General features: G+C 38.2%; 2 protein-coding genes and 1 long non-coding RNA gene across 3 annotated transcripts in view; 2 read left to right on the top strand and 1 right to left on the bottom strand.

Annotated features, from left to right (window-relative positions):
- The window catches only part of CCDC146 (coiled-coil domain containing 146), a 144,399-nt gene that overhangs the window by 33,669 nt on the left and 100,795 nt on the right, over window positions 1-9,935 (top strand). The window lies entirely within an intron of this gene.
- FGL2 (fibrinogen like 2) lies at window positions 1,478-8,516 on the bottom strand. The gene is made up of 2 exons (XM_019509467.1): window positions 7,792-8,516; window positions 1,478-3,049 (listed from the first exon to the last, which is right to left on the bottom strand). The coding sequence occupies exons 1-2, from the start codon at window positions 8,408-8,410 to the stop codon at window positions 2,343-2,345; spliced, it is 1,326 nt and encodes a 441-aa protein (XP_019365012.1). The 5' UTR covers window positions 8,411-8,516; the 3' UTR covers window positions 1,478-2,342.
- Window positions 5,405-9,276, top strand: LOC109292166. Its single transcript, XR_002096050.1, has 3 exons — window positions 5,405-5,417; window positions 6,623-6,625; window positions 9,201-9,276. It is a non-coding gene; the product is annotated as an uncharacterized LOC109292166 (long non-coding RNA).

Below are 9,935 nucleotides of genomic sequence, written 5' to 3' on the forward strand. Positions count from 1 at the left end.
CCCCCCCCCCCCAATAATTAGATTCTATACACAGAAAATGGATATGTTTATTATAATGCTCCATGCATGGAACCTAATTATTGGAGAATCATTTTAAATTCTTCCTCCCGCACTATTGCAGGTGGGGGGGAAGTAGTAGGGGGGAGGCAGAAGGGGGGCAGGTGGTATGTCAGGCAGTGGGGGCCAGTAAAGGGGCAGGCAGTGGAGGGAGTAGTGGGGAACAGGAAGCAGGAAAACAGGTGAAGGGGATAGGCAGTGTGGAGACAGTGGGGCAGGCAAAGAGGCAGGCAGTCAGATAGCCTATCCCCTGCAGCCTCAGGCCCCCAATCACCCATCCCCTGCCCCCCCTTCTCCCTCCATGTCACCTCTGCCACCTGCAGCCTTGGGTCCCCACCCCGCCTTCTTCCTGTCTCTCTCCCTATGTCTCTACCCCCCTTCCTGCCCCTCCACCCCTGCCCCGCTTGCTCCAGGCCAGCAGGCTCCATGTCCGCTGCAGCCTGGGGCACTGAGCATGGCTCCAGCCAGGCCCCATAACAAACATGTGGAACCAGCACTGCTGCTACAGGGCCAGACTGGAGGACGTATTCTGTTCTCTGTACTCCAGGCTTCAGCAAGGACAGAGGCTGAGGGCCGGGCTGGAACAAAGGTAAGAGGGAGTCTGGCAGGGGAGAAAGGGGGAGAAGTGGTGGGGGAGAGACTGGGGGCAGCAGAGACTTGAGGCTGTAGGGGAGGAGGGGTGGGGGTCTAGAGGCAGTAAGGAGCCAGAGTTGCAGCAGCTGTCTGCCCCACTCTTCCCCACCCCTGCCTTATACTTGTTTGTAAGGCCAGGAGTTTTTTCCCCCAGCATTAAACGGGGGAATAAACCTTGTCTTCTAATTACGTAAATATGATAGCTATGCTGGCAAGAACCATTGTGTAGATGCAGTTTTACTGACAAGAAAATACTTTTGCTAGTTTAACTTGTTTTGTTTCTGGAACTGGCATAAGCTATAACAGCTAAAAAACTTAGGAATGTTTAAAGTGCATCTCCACTCAGAGGATTCACTGGTGTAGATATTGTAGCAAATTCTTTCTAATTTTAAACAAGGTCTTTTCAAATCATATTTATGTTAACTATATACAGTATTCAGTATGACCTGGCAAAAATACAAATCTTTAGTTTATCATTCAGGAAATATTAAACTTTTGATTACCTTTTATTTTTTACATTCTAGAACCAAAAGCTCTTAGTTTACTTCCCTTTTATTCACTGTGTAAAAATGGATATTTTCCTTTTGATTTTAAAAGGAAACTATCAACTTGCCAAAGTGACAATTATAAAAGTTTTAAAAGAATCACCTTGCAACGTTTACTTTGTATATAGGATGGAAAGGAAAGAGACATTGGCTTAGAAGCTCATTTGAGTTGGGCTTTGCAGAAAGAAAACTCCATCTTCATAGATCTGGAGGTGGCAGCAGAAGGGCTTAGACTCTTTTTCGGTGCTCCATACTCCAGCCCTGCCAACACAGTTCCCTGCCAAGCTTTGTAGCCATTAGCTTTTCCAGCAAAGATGGGCTCAGAGCAGAGAGATGAAAGGGAACACAATCTGATTCACTCTGTACTCCATAAATGAATTCCATGTGGTTTTATTAAACTCTGCTGTCCTACAACAATATTTTTGGTTAAGGTAGCAGATCCTACATAGGATTTTTTTTTGGTTAAGGTAGCAAATTGCGATTCAGGGGTATCAGTCTTCAATTCCCGTCTCTTCTCAAATCTTCTTTTGCATGCTTGAGTAAATCATGTGGTGCCTCTGTACCTCAGTCCCTTTAAAATGAGGACACTATTTTTGTAGATGAAGGTGGAGTTATCATGATATATTAATAATGTTTATGAAGATGCAGCCAATATCAAGACCTCTCAAGTTAAACCTAAAAGTTTTTATCAGCTGTATGAAATCAAGCATGTTGATGAGATATTTTGGGTAAAAATATGAATGGCAGAGTTTGTAGAAGAGTGTTTAAAATTTCTAGACTCTCTAGACTAAAAAATAGGAAAAATAAAACTAATCTACTAAAAGTGCTGTTTTGCTCTGCAGTATAAAGATCACTGAATTAAAATATCTAAATCACAGTCTTCAAATTCAGAAATTTTAGCAACACCTATTCTGAAGCAGTGAAGTTCAATTTTTAAGAACTGTGTGAGAGATATCTACAACTATTATGTGGGAACACTTTGTTTTGTCTTGAAAATATCATTTTCTGCTGCAATATGAATGAATACTTGAACCATGAGTACAATACTGAGTAAGAATTATGTTTCCCTGTAACCAATACAAACTGGTTACAGGGATGGGTAATGGTTTATGGCACAAAATTATTGGGTCTGATCATCATTTTGACCTTTTTAAAAGGTTGTCTATACCCATCTGGAATATTATCAGAAACATCATGCCAAGTACCCCAAAAAATCCCATTGCGAACACCTTTGTACTTTTTGTGATAGTACTTGCCATTTAGGTTGGCTGAAAAACATGCATCAAACCACCAGCCAGAGCTGTAGTATGCACCACAGTTTCCAGATGGATACTTATCATTGTCTTTGTCTGGCGTAGTAAAGAATTTTTGATCATGGTTATAATGCTTGTTGTAGTGCAGGGCATCTCCAGCTGTGCCACTGTAGCTAGTAACACTTAGACGGTAGTTGAGATATTCACTGGCTACATAGAACTGTTCATATTTAGCATACTCTCTGATACCATTGAAATCTTCAAGCTCAACTCTCAGCTGCATGTCCTGGCTTTTGGTCAGGAGATGAATTTTATCGTTCCCTAGCCAAAACTCTCTGCTGAGGTTCCCAAAGCCATTTTTGTAGTCTTTCCATGTTCTGTTGAAGCTAGTGCTGCCATCTTGACGCCTCTGCAGCACTGTCCAACCACCTCCCATTGATTCCATATCACAGTAAACTTCAAAGCTGCTGTTTTTTGGATCAGGGATAACTCTGTAGATTCCACTCTTTCTTCTACCTGCCATGTAATAATCAGCACAGTCTCTCTGCATTATTTGGATACCTGGGGGAAACAATAAACATTAGTATGGATAGTGTTTAAAACAAAATAAAATAAAAACACCAAAACATTTTTTAATAGTATTCTGGAATACGATAATGTAAAGTACATTTTGAATCCACCGTGTAAATTTCTCTACCTAGTGGTTTTCACCTACCATTTGCTCTGGTCCTGTACTTGTTACTAAATAAGAATAAGAGGAATGTTCATCTAAATAGAATGCTACATTGTATCAGTATATTGGTTTGATGTTGTCCATTTCTACCAATAAAAAGCGTCAGTTCAGCAAAGCTTATTGAGGGAGATGTAAAACGTATAGGAGGGGCAGTTTTTATTTCCACTAGAATATTTTCATAGCAGATAAATACCTAAAGGTTCTGAAATGAATATCAGCATCAGTTGGCTTCCCAGCCAACCTGATGATATTTATCATTTTAACCAGTCTTGCTCATTTTTTGACTGGGCTGGTCTCCTTTCTTCTTTTCACCCCCATGAAATTGTTTGGTTTTTTCAGCCAAAACCTGGCTGCCCCAGTACATTTTCTATTGCCACAACCCTTCTCTGTAGGCTGGCATATTACAGTTGTGAATTTGGCCCACTGCCTCCACATTCATGTTTAAAAGGCTTGTTAATGCTTGTATAATAACTATAATTACTGCTTCCTTACATATTGAACAATTGCTCCTTTTTTGGAGTAGATGCAGTGTGCTCTATTGTATTCATGTCTGTAATTCTCAGTACCTTTCATGTGATTGTATGTCACAGGAAAAGTTTCAATCATATCAATGTTGTTGAACACAGAATACTAGGTCCTTTAAAATATGTTCTTATGTTGATGGTCAAATGTTTACAATACTTCAGGAAAGATGGGAAAAGTAATATTGTTGTATCAATTACAATTACACTGCGATTCCTAGAAAGATGGAGCTAGAAGAGTGGCAGTGCTTTCCTGTTCATGTTCTTCATGTGAAAGTGCTGGCTTTATAACAAGGAATGTTCAGTACTTTGTCATTAACATAACTCTTCTTCCTATGAATAATTTATTTTACACAAATAGTACTTCACAGGTGTTTCCTGAAGATTATAAATCCATCCCATTGTTTAATTGTTTCAAAGTTTTCAGAAAACATGCTATGAATTATAGTCTTAGAACATTATTTTCCACAATAACTGATATAACAGAATATTAAACTACTTGCTGTACAAGACATAGTAAGAGCCAAAACAGATTTTTGATCATGTTATCTTCTAGCATAAAATTTAAATGCATGAGTATGCTTGGATTAATTATTTATTATTATTTAAAAATACAAATGTTATTAGGATCATAGAAAAGTAGGGATGGAATGAATTTTACAAGGTCATCTAGTCCAGCCCCCTGCTCAAGGCAGGATCACCCCATACTAAAGCATCCTAGACAAGTGTCTGTCCAACCTGTTCTTGAAAACTTCCAAGGATGGAGATTCCACAGTTTCTTTAGGTAACTTGTTCCATTGCTTGACCACCTTCATAGTCCTCCTGTATCTAACCTAAATTTCCCCTTCTGAAGCTTGAGGCCATTGCTGTAGTCCTGTCCCCTGCAATCATGGAGAAAATCCCATCTCTATCTCTCTCTCTCTGTAATCACTCTTCATGTATGTGAAGACTGTTACCAAATCCCCTCTCAAGCTTCTCTTCTCCAGATTAAATAACACTTGTTCTTTCAGCCTGCCTCATAAATCTTGCCTCCCAGGCCACTAATCTTTGTTGCTCTACACTCAACTGTTTCCAAATTGTCCACATCCTTCTTGAAATATGGGGCCCCAAACTGGACACAGTACTCCAAGTGAGGCCTCACCAGTGCTGAAGAGAGCAGAAGAATCAATTCTCTTCATTTGCAAATGGCACTCTTTTTAATATAACCCAGTATGCTGTTGCCTTTTTTTGCAACAAGAGCATACTGTAGGTATATATTCAGCTTATGGTCTACTGTAACCCCCAGGTCTCTGCAGTACTGCAGCCTAGCTAGTCATTCCCTGGTCCGTATTTGTGAATACAGTTATTCTTGCTGACATGCAGGACTTTGCACTAGTCCCTGTTGAATCTCATCTTAATTATTGCAGACCATTTCTGCAGTTTATAATTTTGAATAATTATAACTGCTTGTTGAGAAATAGGGCTGTTATCAGAGTACAGCAAGAGAGAGGGGGTCAGAACTTTTCAATTACTGGCTCAGATGTCACCTAATTCTTAACTAAAAGAATTGAAAGAAATGTAAAGATAAACAAGGCAAAATTTCAAAAAGGAATAATTTTAAGATTATTTTCTCTGCAAAAGTTAGTAAATACACACACACACACACACACACACACACACACACACACAAAATTAGGTAGCCCTATGAAGTTATTTTGACAATCTGGGAGTCTAAATTCAGTGATTAAAGTGTGAAAGGGCAATTTAATTCCTCTTTTACTTAAACATGTCAATATAACTTAACTTTGGACCTGCTACAGATACTTCTATACGATGCACGTAAGTAATATTATGAGAGAGAAAGAGAGAGAGAGAATATATTCTGAGAAGCAGTAATTTGGAATGGGGATTCAGGGGCAAGTAGTTCAAGGATATTTATGACTTGTTCTCCAGTTCTGAGTTGTGGTCAACTTTATCTCACATGATAAAAGAGTTAATAATGACTTTCTTTGTCTTAATTCTATTTCTATGTTGATTGGACTGGTAGAAGGCTGGTAGAAACTATGCAGCAGTGTGTAACATTTTCAAACTTGCAACTGTAAAGTGAGATCTATAAATCCATGTTTAGGCCTGTAATTAGAGACCTATTCCAAATCCTAGTCAAGTCAAAAGAACAACTCCCATTTATTTTAGTGGGCTTTGATGACAGTCTATGTAGTCTAAGTTAGAGAATATAAAAAGGAATGTCTACCTCAGCTAAAAAACTTCTCTGGCATTTAAGAAAATACTAGTTTTGTCACTGACCTCACTGAAGTCAGAAAAGGGCTCTCTGTAAGGAAATTCTTCTCTGTCATCCTTGCTACTTTCACAATATTGTATGTGTATTATTGTATTGTATATTGTAATGTATTACCAATATACACACCTGCACACATACACCTACCCCCTCCCTCACTGTTGGATTGCTTAGTGCTTATGAATTTTATGTATTTATATTTGTTTTACTTTATGGCTAAATTCCCTGAGTTTACATCTTGTTTAAACATGACTGAGCAGCAGCAATTATAAGTCTTGGAGAAAAGGTGCAAGGGCAAAGATCTATCAAGATCTACTTTACTTGTGCATCCAATTACACCTGATACTTTAGGGAAAATCTATTATGAACCTTGTTAATTGTGCAGCGCTGTATGTGAAGGATCAGAAAACTTCCTCCCTGACATCTCTATGTATCTGAAACATGAAATCTGATTATTAACTTTTAACAAATACATTGCTATAATATAGTTATTAGTTTGTCCTATTCATAGTTTTAAGTTCAGGAGTTCTGCACTTATGCTGTCTGCAGGGTTGTCTCTTACTCTTTAAATAGATTAGTGTTGTTGATGGGAGTGGGAAGGGCAGCATGTTCCACTTTTCATAGACAAAAGGCTTGTTTTATCTCTCTCTTGTTTTGTTTTTTGAGCTTGGAGGATCAACAGTGTGGTGGCTCAAAACATTTAGTATCCTAATCACTAGAGAAGCCTTATATTCAAACGTATGGTGCTGAGATAGTGAAATACAATGACAAATTCTTGAGAATGCTTCTTGCTTTTGACTTTATGCAGCCATTATAGAAGACTAAATGTTGATCATGCTAGTCTACCTGAACTGGCTAGAAATTTATACAAGATTACCAGTTCTCCCTCTTTTTTCAGTTAGGATGACAGAATTTTAACAAGTCCTTCACAGAACTAAAACCCTAAGCTCTCATGTTTATTTTTTTTATTTTTAAATGATCATTTATTACATTCTGACCAAGAAATCATTAATACACTGCTGCATATGCCACCCATTTCAGAAACATGAATGCTAATTTGTTTTTTGGCCAAGCCTTATATATACACATTCAGCCAGGGTAGATAATTATTTTATTATCCATCTTTAAAATCTACATCTTTCAGTAGATTCCACTGTTGCTAGTTTTGAACTCATTTAAAAATTATTCAGTGATATTTTGTGAGTTTTCTTCTGACTCCTTTATTACCAAACTCAGACAAAAATCTATTGGAATCATTTAGAGAGGAACGCCTGACATGATTTCCTCTCATCCCTCAAAAGGTTTTAAAAGATTCATTAGTTAAAACTAACTGTACGTATCTCAGTCCAATGCACACCTAATGGGGACATTTACCTTTTAAATAGACTAGAAAATTAAAATGTATAAAGAAAAAAATAATCAAAATGTTTAATGTTTAGAGTCAGCCAGCTATATGTGAATGAAGTCATACACTTTACATCTCTAATAATTACATGCCAAATAAATGTGTCCTTCACATGTTACAGCCCACTTCTGGGAGGTCCTGAGTACTGGTAGTTCCCAATAATTTCAGTGGAAGTTGAAGGTGCTCACCATCTTACACAGCATGCACTTCCTGATTTTAAAGAGCAAACAATCTTGATTTTTTTTCTTTTTTCTTTTTTTAAGATGATCATAAATAATTTGCTTTAAAGTATGTTAAAACTGATCTATTAACTGGTTCTACACTATACAGAAAGTTTATAAAAATGGTAAGAAAGAATTGCTCACATACCTGAGCTTGCTTCTGTGGCTGGACATTTAGAAGAGCATTTGTCATCCAAAGTGTTCAGAACATAAGTGAGATTTGCTACTTTGCCGTCAACATAATTTTCCACGTTGTTCATGTTTATGAGACTCATCTTTTCCAGGCGACCTTGCAGCAGTTGGATCTGATTCTTGGCATTCTTCAAACTTGTTGATAGTTTATTAACTTTGCTTTGCAATTCATTTACCCTGTTATCTTGTTTATTACCATTGTCTCTTTGAACTTCTGTACCAGGTTCCAGGATATCATCTCTAGGGTCTCTTTCTTGGTTGTCATCTGCCTGCAGCTTGCAATCTTGACAAGATTTCTTCAACTTGTTTACTATTTCTTTCAGGTTTTGTACTTCTTTGAGCGTCTTCTCAAGCAGTCTAAACTGCTTAGGTAACTGGATTGTCATTGGAGGCAGGTTTATCTGATACGGACAGTCTTCTCCGTCACATTCCCCACTAGTTTTAAGCTTTATGGGACAAGCCTCAGTAATTTTTCCTTCCTTTTTATCCACAGTACTATTATCAGCAGCTGCAGCAACATCTGTAAAAACAAACAGCGCCGTCCCAAATGAGACTAAGTAAATGAACTGCTTCATCTTTGCAGAGAATCTAGCTGTATGAGGAAGTATGCAAAGCTGGAACAACTTTTATAAAGCCAGCTAGCAGACTGTGACTTATCAGACTGCCTTTCAGTTTTCTCAGAAATGGGTGGGAGTTCTTGCATTACACAAGTTGCAGAGCAAAGCAGAGTGAAGTAGGTAGTTCTTGGCAGAACTAGCTTGTCAGTCATTATTCCTGACTCAGAACTGGCATACAGAAGCAAAATGATAAAATGCATGCAGTTTACTTTCATCTTGTTTCCCTTTGCTTTTTTTTTAAAAATATCAAAGTTCTCTAGCTTAGATATTTAATATGCTAAAAAAGTTCTGATTCTTAAAACTGAGTTTCATAAGGTTTGTGTTTAATTATTGCAAGCAATATCATCTCCTCTACCTTTGCCAGGTGGAGAAGATGAAAATTTGGCTGATACATAATGCAGTGTGTGGGGTAGAGAATTCACACATAATGCAGTGTGTGGTCTCAGTAACAGTGTCTCTTCCTTATTGAAACGGATCTAAAGTCTTCCACTGGAATTTCCAAAGATTACTGTGCCATAGTACTTTGGGGAATCAGCCACTTTCAAGACCATCTTTCACAGTACCACTTCCTGTATATCCTAATAAATTGCTGTTAGAAAACTAGCTAATTTAATAGGGTGAAATAATATTTTTTGATTGTACCAACTACAGTAGTTAGAGCAGTGATTCTCAGCAAGGAGAGAATGCAGTACCTGGAGATCTGTTCAAGGGTGATGTGGGGTTCCATGCAATGTGTGCAAGGTTTAAGGTTAGCAAACATGATTCGCAAGATGAACCCAGAGATTTCAAATAGGAATCTGTAGTATTAAAAACATTCTGATCTGCTGTAATCTTTCTGATTTTCTTTGCAACAGAATGACTCATATTTCTGTAGTCAAAAAATAAGTGAAAACTAAGAGCTGATATTTTACGAGGGGTGCTTTGAGTCCCATGAGGGGTGACTTGAGTCTAAAAAGATTGAGAACCACTGATTTAAAGAAGACATGCTTTTGGGCTGATGAAGGGGACTTGAAGTCCAAGAGCTAACTCCTATCTCTTCCAGTTATAAAAGTTGGTCCAATAAAAGGCATTATATTACCTTACAAATCCTGCTTCCATCATATTCTTGGGTCTTCATAACAGTAGCAGCAGCAATAGCATTAAAGTTTTGTCTAGAAAAAAATGAAGGCTAGATGCACACCACTGCAGAAAAGAAACAGCTCCTCATTTATCCACTAGCCTAGTATTTAGAGTACTTATCTGGTATATGGGAAAACTGGATTTTAATGCCCTGTCTGCCTGATTCAGGCCAGGAATCTTAATCACAGTCTCTGACCCCTGAGGAGAATGCCTAACCCCAGGCTATCATATATGTTAGGTTTACCATATTTCTAGGTCCAAAATAGAGGACACTTGTCATTCAGTTGGGGGCAAGAAGGGGAAGGCAGGGGGCATATAATGGTGGCGGGCAGTAACATATTGGTGTCCTACCCCTGACCATTCT

This window comes from Gavialis gangeticus, unplaced genomic scaffold (assembly GCF_001723915.1).
Source record: "Gavialis gangeticus isolate Ggan-Ray unplaced genomic scaffold, GavGan_comp1, whole genome shotgun sequence".
Classification (NCBI taxonomy): domain Eukaryota; kingdom Metazoa; phylum Chordata; order Crocodylia; family Gavialidae; genus Gavialis; species Gavialis gangeticus.

What these genes read in the sequence shown, in the direction of transcription:
- FGL2 (XM_019509467.1), bottom strand. Translation starts at nt 8,410, where the DNA reads ATGAAGCAGTTCATTTACTTAGTCTCATTTGGGACGGCGCTGTTTGTT. An exon ending in AGCCACAGAAGCAAGCTCAG is followed by an intron (nt 3,050 to 7,791) that starts GTATGTGAGCAA and finishes TGTTTCCCCCAG; the next exon opens with GTATCCAAATAATGCAGAGA.